This window comes from Chrysemys picta, chromosome 19, assembly GCF_011386835.1.
Source record: "Chrysemys picta bellii isolate R12L10 chromosome 19, ASM1138683v2, whole genome shotgun sequence".
Lineage (NCBI taxonomy): Eukaryota > Metazoa > Chordata > Testudines > Emydidae > Chrysemys > Chrysemys picta.
In genome coordinates this window covers 22,137,128-22,158,438 of record NC_088809.1, presented here as the reverse complement: position 1 = coordinate 22,158,438, position 21,311 = coordinate 22,137,128, and the positions used below count along the sequence as shown (strand labels likewise).

The window sequence follows — 21,311 nt, the reverse complement described above, 5'->3', positions numbered from 1 at the left end:
TGCCACCAGTGGAAACTGGCCAAGACAGCTCAGCACAAGGTGTGACTGAGGGGAGACCTGGCTTCCTTGAAAGCCCTGTTCTCTGCGGCCCATGGAGGTTCCTGGTTTTGTGTTGGCTTTGGGAATGGGCAGGGAGTGCAAACAGTGAATGTGGCTAACCAGGGGGCTACTTGCCTGATGTAGTTTGGCCACCAGCCAGAAGTCAGAGTAATGTCACTTCCTGCTCACTGTTCAAATCCAGCCCGTGGCAGTAACGAACGAAATGCTGACCAGGCAGTGATCCTTCACTGGTCTCCAGGCGGCTTTTATCAGACACTTCCCTCCTAGCTGGCCATGGCCATGGGGAGGCTGAGGGCTAACGGGACATGGACCTGAACCCATTTCTCATGCACGCAGGTGACCCGGCCTTGGCCATATGCAGCTGCTCCAGCTGTTGAGCCCAGAGAGAAGTCTCTCTCCCCCCGGGAAGGGCCAGCACTATTGCTCGTGAGCTTGTCTCAGCCTGAAGGTCTCTCTGTACACGCCTGACACGAACAGGATTTAATACACTGTGCACTGTACATGGAGTAGGATACTGTAACCTTAGAGAAGGATCTGGGATGTGGCCTCTCGATGCTCCGGTGAGAAGTGCATTAGAAATCCCATGGCGAGAGATTTCTTTCACAAAGCCCTTAATAGACTAGACTCTCAAACAAAAGCAGACACTGCAAAAAGGACTCAAAGGCCGATCGACCTAGGTGCCGGGGCGCAGCTCCTCTGACAGGCCCTCAGCCAGAGGGTTTACGCGAGGGCAGCTCACCAGGGGGCTGTGAACTTGGGTCGGAGTTAATCATTCAGAGCTTTGCTTTCCAAGAACTCGGCTGCCACCAGCCACACAGGAGCCAGCAAAGAGGAAGCGTCTTCCTTTACATATTCAAAAAAGAAAAGGGTGTGGTCTGTTTTTAATTACGAAATGGAAAGGGAACAAATGGAAGATGCCTTTGGATCAGTAGAACTCACACTTGCTGTGATTTAAGAAATGAAATGATTCAACTGTGGGGTTTTTTTAGTACTTTTGGCTAAGCGCCCCCCCCCCCCCCCCCCCCGTAAAGCCTCCAAGACATTTGTCTTTGAAAGATAGTTACTGCACACGGACAGGAACTAGTACAAGGCCCCTGTGCCTATCAGGAGAACTCCATCAGTGTGAATAGTGGGTATAGCTTTCGCTACAACAGCTGGGATTGGATGCGTGAAGGACGTCAGCTCTCGTGGTTCAGGACCCAAACCAAGCATTGACTCCGGCCTTAGGAAGAAATGTCTCCTGGGGACACGTTATTGCAGAATTCGGCGGCAGCATCTAGTTCTGGCCACGCTGCGACAAGAGTCCAGCCCTGCCCCACTGTTCTGAGCCTGCTGTGGAATTCCTGCACCCTACCCTGTGCCTTGGGCCGGGAGAGGCCTCTAGGAGGCCATGTATGCCGGCCCCACCTCACCCTGCATGATATGCTTGTTGATTTTGTGTTCTCAAACCCCTTCCCTGGGAGGTCGTGCTCTCAACATGTCCTAATGCAGTCGGCCTGTGCAGCAACTGGCGTTTGGTCTAACCCGTATCAAGTATCGGACTGTTCCTGCATCCATGACTCTTTCCACTCTCATCCTGTCAGGTCTCGCAAGCTCAGCAGGGTTGATCCAGACCAGTACTTGGATGGCAGGCTTCCCAGGAACGCCGAGGTGCCCCATTACAATATGCCCTCCCACCCCAAGTCTGTACGGAGCACTACCTGGGCATGCCATGGTGCGGCTGAAGATCAACAAATCTCCAAATAAACAAACAAAAAAACAGGTCTGAAGATTTATGCTGGTTAAAGATCTCATGGCACTTTCCACAAGCTGAGTGAGGGTGGTTTTAACACTCAGGCCGTGACCTAGTTCTAGTCCCCCTGCAGTCTGAGTTCTAGCTCGTTTTCATCCCTGTACTTTCTGAGCACTGCACAAATGTCCCCTCACAACCTCCCTGTGAGGCAGGGACAGACTAGTCCCATTTTACAGACCGACAGACTGAGACACAGCGAGACTATGGCCCAGATCCTCCAGGCGCCGAACTTCCACTGATTGCAGGATCTGGGCCTAAGTGACTCTCCCACCGTCATGCAGAAAGTCTGTGGCAGAGCAGGGAATTGACCCTAGATGTCCTCCAGGGCCTTTATGACACAACTACCTTGGCCGTGCTTTTCCTTCACTTTCTGTCCTCAAGTATTGTGCAGTGTTGCTGTGTGCTGTTAAATCAGCTGCTGTGTTCCACTTGAGAAGTGGCTGCATTTCAGTAGTGGTAAAGCGTCCCTCTAGATCTTCATTATCTATCTCATAACCATGCTGAGATATAATTATACATGCTTTGAACTCCTCAAATGAAAGGCATGGAGAAGCGTATAGCAGTAGTATTTTACAAGCACATATTTCTCCTTTTAAAGGAATGTAAACACACAAAACCCCCCATTGCGCCTGGCTTCAAAAATGCAGAAGCCAAGTGAATGTGTTTCTTTTCCCTGTGGTCAGCTATGATCGTTCTTTACAATCCTGGGAAATGCATTAGGGACGGTCCCATGTAATTATGATCATTCAAGAATGAGGCGTAATTGGTAAAAATTAGCAGTTGTTTCAGTGAACGTCTGTTTGCTTTTGCTACTGATGCCGATTTCTGTGGCCCAGATGACATGGTCGTCTCCCTCCCCACGCTGCAAAAACTCTCTTGCGTGTACCTCTCTAGTACAAATGCTCTTTAAGGGTAGAGTTAAAGCGAGTTATTTATAGGCCATGAACAGAACGAACCTCCTCAGAATGTTATGGTTTAAAAAGAGCTTTAGCATCTAAAACTCAGAAAACGGCGTTAACTTGCCAAGCCGGTCTGGACAGACTCCATATCCATGACCCGTATCCTGGCCTACTGTCCCCCCGATGGACATATATGAAGCATTATCGGAGCTCACAAACTCGGGGTCCTTGGCTTTACACTGGGTCGAACTTGGCCCTGTATGTTGGAAGGGGAGGGGATGAAAATGCATCTATGTGGCCCGTGGATGAAGAATAGCGTCTAAGGGCTTGTCTTCCCTGCGGTGTGAGTTAGTCCACGAAGGGGTTACTCCACTTGACAGTTAACACGAGTTATAACTCGAGTGTTGCCCCTCACTTGAGTCCTGGCTGTGCACACAACCCTTCACTTGAGTGCAATGGTGCGCTTAACTCCCGCTGGCTGGCCTGAGAGAGGGGAGAAGCTAAAAGCCAAGTGAAGCGCAACTCATCAGCTGCTAGCATGACCACTCTGTAGTGGGTATGCAGGTTGGCGCCACTCAAGTCCTGCTAGTTCTCCACTTCCTTCCCACAATTCCCCGGGTGCCCAGAAAGGACAGGCAAATTCTCCCACAATACACTTGGCAGGAGTTCCCAGAGCAGCTCAGCCTACTGCAGTGCTAAGCACCCTGGGATTTCCCCACCTGGCTGAGTGCCACCTGTGAGCGAGTGCAGCCTCCGGCTCGATATGGGCACGCTCACTCGAACCAGGCTAACCGGAGAGGCGTAACCCGAGCGTTTATAACGCCAGTTAACCCTGCCCGAAGACAGACCCGAAGAGTAATATCAGGAGGGTGAGTGAAGTCGATCCAGGGGGTTTCTCATCTGTTCGTTGGCTTCTCTGGCTCCTAGTGCGGTGGGGCTGGGACGGGGTGTCTCTCGGAGCAGTGTGGAGGGTAAAGGAAGATATGGTGATATCTGGCCCATACTATGAGAATAACCTTTGAGAGGGTCGGGGCTCCAGCCAGTGTGTGGAAGGTATAAATGAGGTGGTGACTGGTACTTACCTGCAGTCTGAGGTAGCACAGTCTGGAAATGTCGATGTGCAGGGTGGGCTTGGTAGGGGGTTTTCTAGCCTCACGGGGAGGGGCTCGGCGGTAAGGAAGGGTGTGAAGCCCTAGCCTGGAACTTCCTGCCTTTCACATCGTGTCCCATGTGTCTCTATCTCCAGCTCCACTCCGGCCTGACTCGCCTGCTGGGGAGCCTCCTTACCGCTTGGTCATTCGGCCTGTTGAATTCGAGGGGATTTTATTAAATGGTGGCTGTGTAATAGAAAAGTGAATGAGGGTTAATAGCCTCCCCTTGCCTACACAGTTACCCCTAAGTTAAATGCTCCAATACTCCTCTGCCAGCCGATTCCCTCGTGCTTGACACTTCTCTGCAGAATGACTGTTGTATACAACGTTCCCTGGGCTGTGCAGCGTCTGTGGCCCATGGATAGTTATTGGGCCGAGGTACAAGCGGATGGCCAATTTGGTCAGACAAGAAGCAGCGTGCACAAGTATAGTGATTAATCTGGATAAAAGGAAGTCCCTCGCCATTACCATCAAGCAGTCTCCAGCTCCAGATTTACAACCAGCTTGACTAAAGTTAACTTGTGACGAACTGGGACTGTTCTTACTGTGGTCTTTGAAAGCTGACAGGGGAGTGTGGCTAGGATAGTCTGCATTGGGGGATGGGAGACTGACCAACAGAGAATACCTGAGCATGTAACATGAGAACCCAGGAAGGGGTTAGAGGCCAGGTGACACCTTTGCCCGGGAAACTGAACAAAGGCTGTGGGAGGGGTCGCTGAAGGGAGAGTTTCAGGAGCTGGCTGGTGACATGGCTGGGAGGCAGACGGTGCTCTGACCTCCCAAGGGACTGGGGTGCCCTGAGACCCCAAGATGGACCCAACTGAGGGGAGTCCTGTTGTCTGTGCCTGCAAGACCTGTCTTGGCCTGTATTCCTGTCATCTAAATAAACCTTCTGCTTTACTGGCTGGCTGAGAGTCATGGTGAATCGCAGGAAGCCGGGGGTGCAGGGCCCTGAGTCCCCCCACACTCCGCGACATAACTAATGTCCAGACAGGACATCAGGCAGCTGGCAAATATTTTGGCAGCATCACAGATTGTGCTGGAGGACGTGATATGAACGCTCACCTAGCAGCACTGCTTGGGCGGCCTTTATGGGGACGTCATGCTGTCAAGCTTGCTACAAAGCTGCGGATCTATAAGAGTCCAGGAGAGCTGGCGGTATTTTAAAGAATCCTTATTGAGGTTGCAGAAACAAACCATCCCGATGTGTAGAAAGAATAGCAAATATGGTAGGTGACCAGCTTGGCTAAACAGTGAAATCCTTGCAGATCTTAAACGCAAAAAAGAAGCTTACAAGAAGTGGAAGATCGGACAAATGACCAGGGAGGAGTATAAAAATATTGCTCAGGCATGCAGGAGTGAAATCAGGAAGGCCAAATCACACTTGGAGTTGCAGCTAGCAAGAGCAACAAGAAGAAAGTCAAGGAAAGTGTGGGCCCCTTACTGAATGATGGAGGCAACCTAGTAACAGAGGATGTGGAAAAAGCTAATGTACTCAATGATTTTTTTGCCTCTGTCTTCCCGAACAAGGTCAGCTCCCAGATTGCTGCACTGGGCAGCACAGTATGGGGAGAAGGTGACCAGCCCTCTGTGGAGAAAGAAGTGGTTCGGGACTATTTAGAAAAACTGGACGAGCACAAGTCCATGGGGCCAGATGCGCTGCATCCGAGGGTGCTAAAGGAGTTGGCGGATGTGATTGCAGAGCCATTGGCCATTATCTTTGAAAACTCCTGGCGATCGGGGGAGGTCCCGGATGACTGGAAAAAGGCTAATGTAGTGCCCATCTTTAAAAAAGGGAAGAAGGAGGATCCGGGGAACTACAGGCCAGTCAGCCTCACCTCAGTCCCTGGAAAAATCATGGAGCAGGTCCTCAAGGAATCAATTCTGAAGCACTTAGAGGAGAGGAAAGTGATCAGGAACAGTCAGCATGGATTCACCAAGGGCAAGTCGTGCCTGACTAACCTAATTGCCTTCTATGAGGAGATAACTGACTCTGTGGATGAGGGGAAAGCAGTGGATGTGCTATTCCTTGACTTTAGCAAAGCTTTTGATACGATCTCCCACAGTATTCTTGCCAGCAAGTTAAAGAAGTATGGGCTGGATGAATGGACTATAAGGTGGATAGAAAGCTGGCTAGATTGTTGGGCTCAATGGGTAGTGATCAACGACTCCATGTCTAGTTGGCAGCCGGTTTCAAGTGGAGTGCCCCAGGGGTCGGTCCTGGGGCCGGTTTTGTTCAATATCTTCATTAATGATCTGGAGGATGGCATGGACTGCACTCTCAGCAAGTTTGCAGATGACACTAAACTGGGAGGAGTGGTAGATACGCTGGAGGGTAGGGATAGGATACAGAGGGACCTAGACAAATTAGAGGATTGGGCCAAAAGAAACCTGATGAGGTTCAACAAGGACAAGTGCAGAGTCCTGCACTTAGGATGGAAGAATCCCATGCACTGTTACTGACTAGGGACTGAATGGCTAGGAAGCAGTTCTGCAGAAAAGGACCTAGGGGTTACAGTAGACGAGAAGCTGGATATGAGTCACTGTGCCCTTGTTGCCAAGAAGACTAATGGCATTTTGGGCTGTATAAGTAGGGGCACTGCCAGCAGATCGAGGGATGAGATCGTTCCCCTCTATTCGACATTGGTGAGGCCTCATCTGGAATACTGTGTCCAGTTTTGGGCCCCACACTACAAGAAGGATGTGGAAAAATTGGAAAGAGTCCAGCGGAGGGCAACAAAAATGATTAGGGGGCTGGAGCACATGACTTATGAGGAGAGGCTGAGGGAACTGGGATTGTTTAGTCTGCAGAAGAGAAGAATGAGGTGGGATTTGATGGCTGCTTTCAACTACCTGAAAGGGGGTTCCAAAGAGGAACAGTCCTCTAGACTGTTCTCAGTGGTACCTGATGACAGAACAAGGAGTAATGGTCTCAAGTTGCAGTTGGGGAGGTTTAGGCTGGATATTAGGAAAAACTTTTTCACTAGGAGGGTGGTGAAGCACTGGAATGGGTTACCGAGGGAGGTGGTGGAAGGTTTTCCTTCCTTGGAGGTTTTTAAGGCCTGGCTTGACAAAGCCCTGGCTGGGATGATTTAGTTGGGAATTGGTCCTGCTTTGAGCAGGGGGTTGGACTAGATGACCTCCTGAGGTCCCTTCCAACCCTGATATTCTATGATTCTATAGAACCACAGTTGTACCAGCTCTGCTGTATGGAAGTGAAACGGGTGCTCGGCAAGGGTGAAGAACACTGGATTGATGTTTTTGAGTCTCGTCTTCATCAGCTGCTCCACGTCACGTGGCAGGACAAGATCAGCAATGAGGATATTCAAAGCCGAACCCAGCAGCTGTCTCAATCAGCACTGGTTTGGTTTCAGCAGCTTGGTGTGACATATGATAGGAATGGAAGACCAGCTAAATTCGAAGCGTGTGTACCATGGCGTGCTGCCACATGGCCGGGGATCATGTAGGCACCAAATGCTTCGGTGGAGCGATAAGATTGCCAGTAATGGTCATAAATTGAATATACGATCAGACCCCCTTAAGCACCTTGACAGAGATCAGTCTGGGTGGCCCTTGATTTGCAAGGAGGCCAATCCCTTTGGCCTTTGCTGTGATGGTGATTGATGATGTACAAGTTCCACCAGATTTGCCAGCAGAGATTGAAAACTCCTTGAACTAGCGGGAGGACTCATGGAACTTAAGAGCTCTGGGGCTTGTAAGCTCCTTGACACAAGCAATCTGACTCATTGACTGACCAGTTCTTCTGGCTATCTCTGAAGCGTGAGCGCTCTTCAAGACCAAGCAATATGCTCTACAATATTCACTGAGACCTCATGTAGCCTCGGGCTTTGCATCTGCATAGGGAATAACTCCAATTATCTACCCACTCTTATTCAAAGTAGCCCTCTGCCCTAGTGCTTGTGGAAGGATAAGACACATTTGAAGTTTCTAGACAGAGCTGAATTATTTTCTTTGGAACATGACTTTGGGTGTGTGTAACGATTGGACTTTTCCAGGAGTGGAAATCAATCTGTGTTTTCCAAAGCCCCACATCTCAAAAACGCCTTGTCCAATTAACCTCAAACTTTTCCCCCCAAAATTCTCCTCTGGCAGGAGACCACACATGAAAAGCTTCAGGCAGAAAGGAGTTTTTCTGTGAGCAGGCAGTGAAGAGGGGGCTTGGGGGCAGGGGCTGAGAATTGGGCTTAAAATGGAAAATGAGGTCTAAGCTTAAGACTGAAGTCCCTGCCATGGCCCTGGAGTGAGTGAGTGTTTGACACACTGCATGACTCAGTCAGTCTAAGGGGAGGAGAGAGGTTACAGTGCTGATTCCCAGCAGTGGGATTGTAAGCGAGGGGGAGGGGGGAAGGGAGGAACAGAACTTCCCAAGTATTCAGTGGCTCAGAGCTAACCTCTTGTCCCAGCTGGGTTAGGTTTCAGATGCTTCCCCATTCATATCGAGTGATTGGTTGTTCTCTCTGGGAATTGCTCGCTTTAGCCAATAACACAGAGGCAGTTAAGGCGAGACACCATGTTTCTGCCCAGGGCTTGGTGTGAGAGCAGCACGTGGGAGGGCTGGTGTGGGAGCCGAGAGGTGGAACTGGTGGAGAAGCGCAGAATGTGAGGCGTAATATCAGGGCAAATTGCAGGGACTTTTCCAGATGCTTGTGACTTTCTCCGCGTTATTTCCCCACGAGGCTGTGATGGTCCCATACATGGCATGGTGGTCACTTACCCGCCTCACGTCCTGCTGCTGTTACTGTTTCCCTCCAAACCCTCAGCCCGTGGAATCAGCTCTGCCACATGGGGGCTCAGGAGGCCCATAGAGCACGGAGGGAGCGGGAGCAGAGCAGGACGACAAGACACCTGGCACAGAGCGATGGCTCAAAGATATTGCTCCCTTCCTGGCCCAGCGCTGTCCCCGGGACCCAGCTTTCATGAGCACCCAGAAGCCACCAGGATGCCCATCACATTGCACCTAGCGTCTGGAGATCAGGAATGATGGGGAGGTCAGTCAGAACATGACGGGTGTGAGCTGCGAGTCGGACGGGGCCGGGGAAGGTGGCACGGCTGCTCCTGGAATAGGCTGGCTTTCCATGCTGTCGCTTTTCCCGCCGCGGTTGAAGCAGATGCAGTGACGGTGAAAAACGTGGCTGCCAGAGCGGGTGGAGCAGGGAGTGAGAAAGAACCTTTGCTTGTGGAAGATGCTCAGGGCAATAGCGACTCGCCTGTCAGACTCGGGGCAGAACGGGGTCAGCCCGGCTCTCGTTTGTAGCACGAGGCAGCTGGATGTTGGCCCCCCCGGGCCTTTGGCCTCAGCCTTTCTTGTAGCAAATCACGTGCGATCGTGAAGTCCCACCTTCTCCACAGCCTTGCCCAGAGCTCTGCCCAGCCTTGGAAAGGAGAGGTGAAGCTGCCCTGGTGCCCGATGTGCAGCTGTATAATCTGGGCGTGCTGAATGGCCGGGGAGCCATGTGTGGTTAGGGCTGCTCCAGAAATAGAGGCTAAAGGCAAAGGAATGGGACTGAAAAAGAGACCCGAGCCTGCAGACAGTGCGTGGGGACCTCTGTCCTGGAGCCCCAGGGGAATTAAACCCACAATGTCCAGCCAGGCTGATTTTACCCCGAAGGACTCACTGGCAGGGGTGTGGCCTCTCCCTACACGTGCAGGGTCTGCCTCTGTCCCTGCCCCCTGCAGACATTGGGTTGGAGCTGGGAGCTGTTTCCTCTCTCTCTCCCGGGGTTCCCTGGGGTAGCATGGGCCAGTGCTCCCTTCCTGACTGTGCCCGTCTCGTGGGCAAGTCACCCCACCCCCCACCCCCAGGTCTTGGGTTCCCCGTGCCCTTTCTTGTCTATTTAGATGGTGAATTCAAGAGGACACAACAAGTGGCATGCGCTGCACTGGCATTGGCAGTGCCAGCTGCTCCAGATGCGTCGCTGACTGACGCCGACCAGCCAGCCAGGTGTTCTCAGCAGCGACCGCAGCAGAGGGGCTTGGCAGTGCGACGAGAGAACTTCCTGGCTCGGCAACTAGAGGGCCAGATTCGTCTGCTGCCTCCCCTGGAGCCCCCCCAGGGATGAATTTGGCTCTGGGGGTCAACAGGAGGAAGAGAATCTCCTTCATTATGGTCCTGCCCCTCCTGGAGTCGGTGGGACCAGGACTGGGCCCCAGGAGCCGTGGGCATCACCCCAAGCAGGCCCAGCCCTGGGACGCAAGGTGATTAGCGTCACTGGCTGTAGGTATCTATGGCAGGAGAAGACTCCTTGGGCCCAGCCTGATTGAGTGCTTAGACCTAACCCCCAAAATACCTGCTTTAGGCACCAAAATCCCTATTCAGGCCTCTGGCTTTGGCGTCTCGTTGTTTCCCCCTCTGCTGTGCTGGCTTTACCGGAACTGGCCCCTCTGCGATGAACTTGGGAGAGCTTGGGGGCAGAACGGCTGCCACAGAGCATTCTGCTCAGAGGGTGGCCCTGTGCTTTCCAGCCCCCCGAGGTGCATGCCTGGTATCCGAGCTGCTCCACCCGCCTGTGATGTTAGCTACTGCAGACGAGGCTCACACGACCCTTTTTGTGTGTGCCTGGCTGGTCGCATTAACCCTTAGGGAGGCGTAACTTCCAGCTGGCGTAGATGGACACGCGCTAGCTTTGACTGAGCTAGCATGCTACAAATAGCGTAGCCGTGGGAGTGCAGGTGGTGGCGTGGGCTAGTGACCCGAGTGCAGGCCCATCTGAGGTCCCTGATCCATGCCCTCATGGCCAGCCCGCACTGCCGCCAGCACCGCTGTGGCCACGATCAAAGCCAGCACTGAGCCCGAGCTGGTACTCACACCTCCAGCTGCAGCGTCACCGTAGGGAGGAGTCCAGGCCTTCACGCAGCCAACGTAGCCCACGTTAAAGACAACACGGCCTTGTCCACCCTTGTGATGGGAACGTGGCAGCGAACGCGCCCTAACCAACACGTCTGTCCTGGCCCAGACGAGGCCCGGACAGCGACAGTACATGAGACCATCTTGCGGGTGGCAAGCCGGGCAGGGAGCAGAAGCCAGGATTCCAGCCTCCCGGTCTCTTGCTGCAGCACTGCACCGCTGGCAGCTTCCACGGACTTCAGCTGGCGTCGTTCGGTCCCGGCACGTCTGCAAGTCAGGCCCCATGTCCGTGCCCCCCACTCTGGGGAGCCAAGTGTTTTCAGGACTAACCAGAGAGCTCCCTTAGCCAGAGCACAGCGTGCTGAGTAACGTGCAGCCAATGAACCAGCAACCTCCTGAGAAGAGGTGTTTGGAGAGCTGTGTGGGGAGTGCTGCTGCACCGTGTGGTGGATGTGAGCGGCTCTGGAATAATTTATGGTGCTGAGTGTTGGCCTGGTCATTGGGCTGTTTGCAGTATGTGGACATTGGGTTAGGTCAACAGGGCGAGCAGGAAAGAGAAACAATGGGTCAAGAAGAGGCACTGCCCGTAACGCTTGGGGGTTGCTATGGGACAACGTTGCTGTTGCCTCTGGAGATGCTGGCTCAGTCCAAAGCAGAGCCGCCGACCGGCTCTGGACAAGCAGGGTCAAAAGGCAGGACCCGGAGAAAGAGAAAGGAACTCGGCTTGTTCCAAAACCTGCCCGTTTCCAGGCAGGGTTGCTGTTCAGACTGACACGGGCACCTGCCGGGGTGGCTGAAGACGCTCGGCCGCCCTAGGCTGACACGAGGGTGGGGGAGCGCTCTGGGCAAGATAGACACGGGTAGAGACTGTTGTTTGAAAAGCCTTTTCTCTAATCGTGTTGCTCCTACTGTTGGAACTGAACAATGCGTTTGGTGTAAGGCTGTTTGATCACTTTATCCCCTGGTCACAGACTCCCAAAGGAAAGAATCGCAGGTACCAGAGCCCCGTCGGACCTGCAGGGTAAGAACGGGGGATCCGCGGGGTGCTGGGGCCTGGGGCCTGGTCTAGGAGTGAGGGGATGGTGGAATTCCACCCCAGGAGAAGTAAAGGCCCCGAAGTGTCAGAGAGACCAGAGAGGATCAGAGGTAAAGCTAGCCCTGCAACCATGACACACAGCTTTTGTAGGGACACGCAGAGAGCTCTGGGGAGAGGCTCCGGCCCGTCCTGCGGGCGCTGTTTGATCTCTGCTCTCGGGGTAGGTGTCCGAGCGGGAAGCCCCCACCCCCATTGCTCCACAGACCCGACGCTCAGGCAGCGACAGTGTGTTAGTTTAACACATTGCTGGGTTTGTTTTGGCTGAGCTGTGCCGCTGTGAGATGGAAAAGTATTAGATGTGCACGTTGTTGGCCCAGAAAGAAAGGAAGGAAAAGGGGAAAGATCTGTACACCGTTCGGTTTGGGCATAAGCCGCGCATGCCTTCGTGCTATTTATACCCATCCCCAGGAAACAGCGTGAGCCATGCATGTACCCTCTGTGAATGCGATATAAATACCCCCATCCCCATTCACCTCGACATAAATACAGCAGCCCTCTGGGAGTGTGTATCTATAGCCCGTTCCCCTCCCCCATCAATCAGCAATCCGCCCTTCTGGAGCCTTCTATTGTCTTAACAGGCTTGGCTCATGAAGCCACCCCAGTGCTGCGGGGTGGGCCTGCCCGGGAGACTAGAGCCCTCCTTCTGCCCTGGGCTGCGCCGAAGACAGGGCTGGTTTTGTGTGTGGAGGAGATGGGGAGAAGTGGGTATTATGGAGGGTTGGCCTGTCTCAGGATTAACAATGGAGTATAGAGCCTTTCGTCTTGATGGTTCATATCCAGTCTGGGCCACCTCTCATGGATGTTTGGTGTCAGGCTTGTTCCTAATGATCCTGGCTCTAATTGGCCCCCCCGTTGGTAGCCTCTGCAGGATTGAATGGGCCATGCAGGTTGCCCCTCAGAGGCTCTCCAGGTCAGAGTTGACTCAGCCGCCTCGGCCGAGCAGACTGGTGAGCAGTATTCCCAACCCCACAAGCTCAAGAAACAGGCGTTGGGTCCCAAGAATTCATGAGATTAAAAATATAACAACTGTTGGGTTCTTCTCTTTGCATCTGGTTTGTGAGTCTTTTGGGCGCCCTCGCATCACCTTGTCAAGCTTTTCTCTTAGATTTCAAAACCCACCAAATATCTCGAGACTCACAATAGAATTGTGAGAGTTGGCAACACTGCCCTGGCTGCTGGACCAGCTCCGTCAACTCCATCTCCAGAGCTCTCCAGCCGGCAGCTTTCACGAGCAGGACATTTATGCCAACACCCAAATAGAAATTGCTAGAATGTGAACTCTGAGGGGAATAACAAGAATAGTCTAGAGCCAATGTTCTGACTTTGCCTTGACGCCTCAGGGTCAGTTGCTTAGCCTAGGGAGAGCTCTTCAGGCATAAAAGGAAGTAGGCATCATAACAGCAGACGTATGACTGCCTGGCCATGTGCCTGGCTTTGAAATCCAGCGTGACCACACAGAGTGGAAGCAGCTAGCCAGTTTGCCCTCCAAAATGCCATGATTTAGGTGAGATATTTAGGTTTTACCTAAGACTGATGGAACAAAATTAAGGAAAGAAATGTTTAGGTTAAATGTCAGGACAAACATCTCTGTTTATATAGAATACATACATTTTTCACCCTGCATAAATATTTCCATTAACTTTTCTCTCTAAAGTTCTTCTCTTTAGGGTGTTCATTCTCAAATTTACCCCTTTTCCACCCATCCCTTTTACCATTGCTGTTGTCTCTGCCTCTCCCTTCTATCGCCCCTCTGCTCTCCATTCCTACCTCCCTGCCCCCCTCTGTGTCTTCACCCCTGGGGCTCTTCTGGGATGAGGCCAGCGCATATGTCCTGCACACCCGGGTTCTGAGTGATTCAGTGAGTGAAAGGCTGATGGACCCTGCTGTGAGCAACTGGTACAAAACGCAGCAGCTGGGAATCTGCCCGAGGATCGGCGGATCACTCACTGTTATTAAGCATCAGTTTATAAACCATTGCTCCCATGTACTGTAGCACTTCCCTGTGATAAGCACGACATTAAACAACAAGGAGAGCAGCAAAGCAACGGAGATGCAGCATTCTGGGAGAATTGTGCAAACTCCTGCCCAGGGCGAAGAGTCACTGTCAGAACAAACCTCTCTTCCAGGCTCTTTCTCATTTCAAAATCTTCTTGCAGACGTTCCAGATCAAGCAGTGGTAGTTATAGAGAGAACAGGGGAAAAGAAGAGACTCTGAGGCCTTGTCTCCACTACAGAGTTTTGTCGGCAAAAGGCAGCTTTTGGTAGCAAAACAGCAAGGGTGTACATACAGCAATGCCACTTTTGGCGACAAAACTGCCCTGTTTTGGTGACAAAATAAAATCACCTCGATGAGAGACACGGTGCTTTTTGTGCCAAAGTTTTAGCAGCAAAGTGCCAGTGTACACACGCTGTAAATGTCCTCCAGGAGATGTCCCACAATGCCCATCCTGACCGCTCTGGTCAACAGTTCGAACTCCACTGCCCTGTGAATTTTTGAAATTCCACTTCCTGTTTGCTCAGGGTGGAGAGCTCACATCACATCTTCCCAGCTGACCGTAGCAGCTCCACGGGGCAAACGCTCTCCCACTTGGACCACTGCGGAGCTGCTGGAACTGCTCAGTACTTGGGGAGGGAAGGCTGTGCAGTCCCAGCTGTGCTTCAGCCATAGGAATTTTGATACCTATGGGCAAATTTCTCGTGGCTTGCGTGAAAAGGGGTACGATCGGGACATGGTGCAGGGCAGAGCGAAGATAAAGGAGCTGAGACAGGCGTACCAGAAGACAAGGAAGGCAAATTGTCCTTCGTGTGCTGCGCTGAAGGCCTAAGGAGTTGGACGCTATGCTCTGCAGCGACCCCAACTCCAAGAGCCCCGTGGACACTTCTGTGGGGCTTGAGGCGGTGGAAAGTGGACCTAACCTAGAGGACGAGGTCATGGACAAGAAGGTGGAATTAGAGGATGCTGTGGAGCCCGTGGTGGGGTCGCCATGTGGACAGGCCAGTCAAGAACTGTTCTCCACCCAGAGAGGTTTAGCCAGTCCCGGCTCTCCTACTCTAGCAAGCAAGAAGCAGGAGAGGAGACTCCTGGTAAGTGGGGTTTTTTTGGAGTCATTGGTGCTTGGTTACATGATGGGTGAAGGCATAGAAGTGGACAAGGCTAGCTGTGTTTCTGTGTGCTGGACATTTCCAAGTGCAGCTACGCAGGACAGTGGAACAGTACAGCGGAATCAAGATTTCATGGGAATCCTCCAGAGAGATCTCTAGGAAACTTTCCTGGAGGTACCCGGCTATCCTCTGCCAGAGGTTCCTTGGCAGAGCTGCTTTGTTCCTTCTCGTATTGAATGAAACTTTCCCACACCACTCTGCAATCACTTGTTCAGGGACCAAAGTGGCATACAGGTGAGCAGCATAGGGACCAGGTCAGAAGCCGCAAGTGTGCAGTAGATGCAGTCTTGCTTCCCTGGTTACCCTCAGGAGTGAGATATCTGCTTCAGTGACCCCCGCCTGTGGAAAAGAGTGGGAGAATTTACAATATTGTCCCTGGTTGCCAGCACCGCAACCGTTTCATAAGCACCGTTGCTGTTTATCCCAGGTAGAACACCCTCCCTTTCCTCGGGCTAAACTCACCATGCCTGGGGTGTTGGCTGAGATGTGTGCTTGCCAAGGGACAGTGAGAAAGTGCTTGGTATGTTACAAGAGGTGTGCTAAACTATGATTCAGTGCGGTGTGTGAACTAACAATCATGCGTCTGTGTATTGTTTCTAGTGCTTTTGCAGATGTGGCCTTCAGGAGAATCCCCTACACACCAGCCGAGCGCCTCCGCCAAGATGGAGCAAGAAGAACATGTTCCGGGAGGTCCTGCAGTACGCTGATGCAGAAAAAAGGGAACGCAGGGAGTGGAGAGAAATTGAAAGGCGGGGCAGCAAAGGAAATCAGGACTTTGTTAAGGACGCCACTGAGCGAATGATAAAAGTAATGGAGTAGCAAACAGAGATGCTCAAGTCCCTTGTAGCGCTGCAGTCAGAACAGATGCGTGCCCACCCTCCCCTGTAGCAAATTCAGGACTGTTTCCAGGTCTCCCCAAACTCTACCCGCGCATTCCCTGATGCTTTCTGGAACTTCTCGGTTTCCCATTCACTCCACTCCTTCAGACAGCTTTCAAAATGATAGCTGGACCTACGCCCAGCTCTGACGGTCTGCCCTTCCCTGCCCCCTTCTTGTCTCACCAAGCATTTGTGTGTGTGTGTGTGTTGATCGTTTAATTAAAAAAATAATATGAAAGATACCTGATTTTATTTATGTCTACGAATTGAGATAGCAGGCAGCAGCAAGACATACAAAGGCAGTTTAATCCTTTGCTTACTGAAATCCTAGACCAGGAATCATCACAAGTGTTTCCTAGGAAAATTCGATCTAATAAAGCATTGCAGTTGGTAGCACAGAAATACACATTATTGGTTCTCATTCCCAAAGTGTTGCCCCAAAGCTTCCCGGATTCGAATTGCCCCCCATTGTGTCCCTCTGATAGCCCTGGCATCAGGCTGCTCAAACACAGCTGCCTCAGCCGTCCACCCCTGAACAAACCTCTCACTCTGAGCTTCACAGAGATTATGCAATGTACAACGGGTGGCTACGGCCAGGGGAATATTCACCTCATTCAGGTCTAACCTGCTGTTGTTAGCTGTTCGGCTGCATGTGTGTGTTCTCTCTGTGTACTGCTGTGTGCAAACAGTCGCCACAGCAAACCTCGAGCGAACCGCCCAATGACCACAAGATCCATTCAAGACGAAGGCACCAGGCCAGGTTTACTGTCGGCCAAGCACGGTGATAGCACCTCGTAGCATCTACGAGGATACTAAGACATGGATGCCCGTGACAATAGATGCAGCTCAGTGAATGGCAGGACTTTCCATTCCCCCCTCGGCTGGACAAAGATACTCCCTCTGAGATACATCGTTATACCCCGATACAAACAAATTAGTACTGCTTCTGACACAGTTAGTTACTGCCCCCGACGTCACTAGTTATTACCCATGTCCTTGTACATGTTGGTTCAATTAAAACATCTCTGTTCATCACACTGTCATCCTGACCTTAGCTTTTAGGAGGGATCAGTGTGTTCCTGTTATCCTTGGGAAACGTTTTTATACCAGTCTTAATATCGGGATGATCTGGTGCCACTCTTCCGGAATGTGTTTGCGTGAGCACTCTGTGCCTAGCGCTTCTTAGGAATGTGTGTTTCTGTAATATCAGCCCTGTTCCAGCCAGATTCTGTGAACTTGCAGGCAGAGCCTGATGTTTGCTCACAGCCTAACTTTGCTTTATATAAGCAGAGCTTGCCCGCTACTTTAGCTCAGGCCTCAGACCAGACTTCTAATACAAGGGCTTCTATCTCAGGCTCTCTTCCTACTATTACTCCCGAGGGCATTCTGCGCCCCCAAAATTTAAAATTCCGCGTACAATATTTTAAAATTCTGCAAAATTCTGCAAGTTTTATTTGTCAATAAATCAATGCAGAGGCTCCAGCTTGGCAGTGGGGAGCACAGGGCACTGGCTGCATGAAGGTGGGAGATCACCCTGCAGCCTCCCCACCCGCAGGACACGGACTCAACCCTGATACAGCACAAGGCCTGGGCCTGCCCTGGAAACACCCTGGGGCCCTGCCCCTCTGTGTCAGGCACACCAAGTCTGGGCAGGCAGGCTCAACCAGGCAGGATCCAAGTGTGGATGGGCTCAGTATGGGGGGATCCAGGTGTGGGGTGAGAGGATTGTGTGTGGGACAGTCTGGGTGCAGGCAGCTCAGTGGGGGGTCTAGGTGTGGGAGGAGCTGGATGTGGGGAGGGGTTCCAGGTGCAGGGGCAATGGGTCTCTGCAGGGGCTTCCAGGTGAAAGTGGTTGCAGCTCAGCAGAGGAGTCTGGATGTGGGGGCTCAGGGTAGTGCAGGGGGATGAGGCTTGTCAGGGTGGGGGTTTGAGTGTAGGGAGCTCAGTGGGGGGTGGTCTGGGTGCAGGGGTGGGGGTCTGGAGGCAGGTGGTCTGGGTGCAGGGGGGCTCCAGATGCAGGGGTTGAGGTTCAGTGGGGTGGGGTTTGAGTATGGAGGGCTAGGGGGGTTCTGGGTGTATGGAGTGAGGCTTGGCGGGGGTGTCTGGGTATGGGAGGTCCAGCTGCATGGGGATTGAGTGGATGGGAGAGCTGCTCCCTGTACAGTAATCCCTGCCCCTGCCCCTGCCCCTGCAGCTGAGGAGCGATGGGTGCAAGAAGCTGACAGTTAGCAGAGCACTGGAGAGCAGCGTAGGCTCCATCCTTTCACACAGAGATGGCGGGTGGACAGCGAACAAGGGCCATTGAAAAATGCTGCGAACCAAAGCCGGAAGACCATGGAATGCTGGGACCGAAAACAATGCATCATGGGACGTTGAGCCCACCACACCCATGATGTGCTGCGATCCATTCTGCCGACCCACAAGTCACAGTGGCATAAGGTGGCGAGTAGCACTGTGGGATAGATACCCACAATGCACCGCTCTCACTGTCGATGCTACAGCACCAAGTGTGGCTGCGCTCGGCCGACAGAGGGAGCGTAGTGTGACCATGCAGTAGCGATGTAATTATAGCGCTTTTTGGTCGTCGACAAAACTCAACTCTGAGCAAGGGCAGTTGTTTTATATCCCTCCCCACCATTAAATAGGATGGACTCACTGTTATGTATAGTAGATGGTACGGTCAAGCCAGCCAACTCAAAGCAGATTGAAGGCACAGTAATCCAGCCCACCATGGGCTCTTTCTGGATCCAGAACATTGCAGCAGTGAATATTGTCATGGATTAATTTAAAAATCACACCTTCCAGGAACCTGCGCTCACTCGCTGAGTTAGGGCTGGGCCTAGAGAGAAAATAACTTACGTGTAATCGCCAATGGTCCCTATTACAGATAGTACAGACCGTAGCCCAAATAATGAACCAGAGAGTTGTCCAGGATTGGAGAGTCATGGAATACAGATGGCTGGTCAATTGTTTGCCAAAGAGACTTTTCTGATTCTTTTAGAAATCAAAATCATCCGTAATTGTCCCACTTTCTCATGGGACTGTTAGATTAGGCTTTATTTTTGTCAGCTGTCTAGAAAAGCTGTTTTGTACAGAAAGCTACTTTATTCAAAGGGATGGCTTCTGGACAAATAGGAAGCAATGCAGTGATAACTAATTTCGATCAGTCTCTACTGGTAAGAAAATGCCCATATGCGATACAATGGGGAAAGGATTTGGGCAAATTATGCCAGAGGAACAAGAAGATAATAATACCAAGCTCTTATATACTGTTTTTGATCAGTAGCCCGGATTTGCAGTGTGATAAAAGAAAATTTCTTTAAAATAAGGTTTCAGTTCTACATTACTGCAGTAAGGCTACCACTATGCAAATGGGGTGGGGACAGATATTGCAGAAACTGTGTGGGGGAAAGGTGATTTCAGGGTGGATGTGTCGGACTATTTAAGAGTATTGGGATGCCATTTGTAGCCCATTATTACTAATTTTGGATATTGATTTCTGTGATGCGTGGCCAGAAAGGGTTAAACATCTTGCAAAATAAATAACCCTCAAAAGACATGTGGAGCAATAATGTTTGTGTATTTACATATGTATGAGTAGGGTCAGCGAGGTAATCAACAGTCCCTGTCTATGCTGTATTCTGAGAATTCAGAGGTCAAAAGAACATCCTATCATTTGTAAACATGTAAACATGGGAAATCTCTGTATTCATTTCTTTTTGACATGTATAGCAACTAATCTGTGAATGGTGGAGGAACAAGCAAATTGCCTTATGTTAAATCTATAGCTAAGTACCAGTTTGATGGACCTCCTTCAAAGTCATGCCAATTACCTTTTGAACTTCAACTTGCCAAAAAGGACATGAAATTGGATAAAAGATACTTGGATCCTGAGTCTGTTATCTCAGATCTGCTTAGGCTTCATCAGGGGAAGTTTGAGTCGCAAGACAGGTCCCAGTTATGCTGGTCCGCCCTGAATATGAGATTTGGACATTGGATTATAACCTATGAACTATTTCTGAAAGAACTCTTTGCAACTACAAAGCTCACCATCTCTGCTCTGAATCTGAATCTTAAGAACTGAACTCATGTCTGTGTGTATATTGATCTTTTAACCACACTCTCTTTTCTTTTTAATAAATTTTAGGTTAGTTAATAAGAATTGGCAGTAGCGTGTATTTGGGTAAGATCTGGAATATTCAGTAACCTGGGAGGAAATGTGTCCGAACCTTTGGGATTGGTAGAACCTTTTCTTTTATATGATGAAATAAGATTTACAGAAATTTTCATCATATTTGATGTGGGTATCTTGATGGAGACCTGAGGCTGGATATCTTTAAGGGAACTGTGTTGTTTGGACTTCTGAGGAACCAGTAAGGTAATAAAGAAGCTGTTTGTGCTGGTTTGGTGAATCTAAGTATCGGAATATCCACCAGCTTTGGGGGGATTGTCTGCCCCATTCTTTGCAGTTCACCCTAATTGAGTGACCACAGCTGGCCCCCACTAGGATCCCGGTCACAATTACCAGTGGTTGGATATTTATCACCAAATGCTCCTCCTGTGTCTTCCCAGCAGAAATGGTCTCACTCAAAGAACTGAAAAATTAATCTCTCATCTGGTAGTTGATGCTAGACTGTTGGTAGCTTCTTACTGGAAGAGGGGAAAATTCTCCTAGCTGGAGGAAAGGTTCTGTTGTAGACGGGATCAGTGTTAGGGGGAAATTACTACAATTATGTACACGGCAAAATAGAGGGCAAAGACATACTCAGATAGTTGGTTGCCATTTTTGCAAATGACAGCAAAGATCCCTTCACCTTTAACATGTTTGTTAAATATTATTAACAACATCGACGGGCGGTGGCTTGTTAGTGAGTACCGACAGAATGATTGTTCAGTTGAAGAAGGTCCCTAGAGGGACCTTGTCCTGGCTGGTGTAATGATGGTTCCCTTCTGACAGGGTGTCACTCTGCCCATTCGATACCCCATGCAATGACCTAGTCAGGGTTATCGCTTTGTATCACTGTTCTCATTGTGGGTGCATGTTTGGCACCTGTAAGATAAAACAGTTTAGAGTCCAGAAATAAACAGAAAAACAAGCAAGGGGCAACTCCCAGAGTAATGCCTCTGTCACAGCCAAGACAGTGAGTTCCACTTCAGGGCAGACTGTTCAATGGCAGGGAGGGTAGCCCAGTGCCAGCTGTGACTAGCTCCTTAGACACACCAGCTAACCACACAGCTCATGAGCGCCCTAGGCTTTTGCCAGCCTTAGTATAGAATTTAAACAGTCCCCTGGGAAACCCAATCCCTCTGATAGCACGTAAGCAGATCCCTGTGATATTCGGCCCTTTTCACTGTAATATCACAGAAAACCCAAGTTCCTCTGTTCCCAAGGGCCCAGACACACACCA

At 51.0% G+C, this 21,311-nt stretch overlaps 1 protein-coding gene across 2 annotated transcripts in view; it reads left to right on the top strand.

Annotated features, from left to right (window-relative positions):
- The window catches only part of FKBP6 (FKBP prolyl isomerase family member 6 (inactive)), a 63,010-nt gene extending 46,876 nt beyond the window's left edge, over window positions 1-16,134 (top strand). Inside the window, exon 10 of one of the 2 annotated variants that reach the window (XM_065573061.1) lies at window positions 15,626-16,134. In XM_065573061.1, the coding sequence (XP_065429133.1) occupies window positions 15,626-15,844 (219 nt within the window). In that variant the 3' untranslated portion in view covers window positions 15,845-16,134. The remainder of the gene's footprint in view (window positions 1-15,625) is intronic. The other variant, XM_065573060.1, reaches the window with a different exon arrangement.
- The last annotated feature ends 5,177 nt before the right edge of the window (window positions 16,135-21,311 follow it).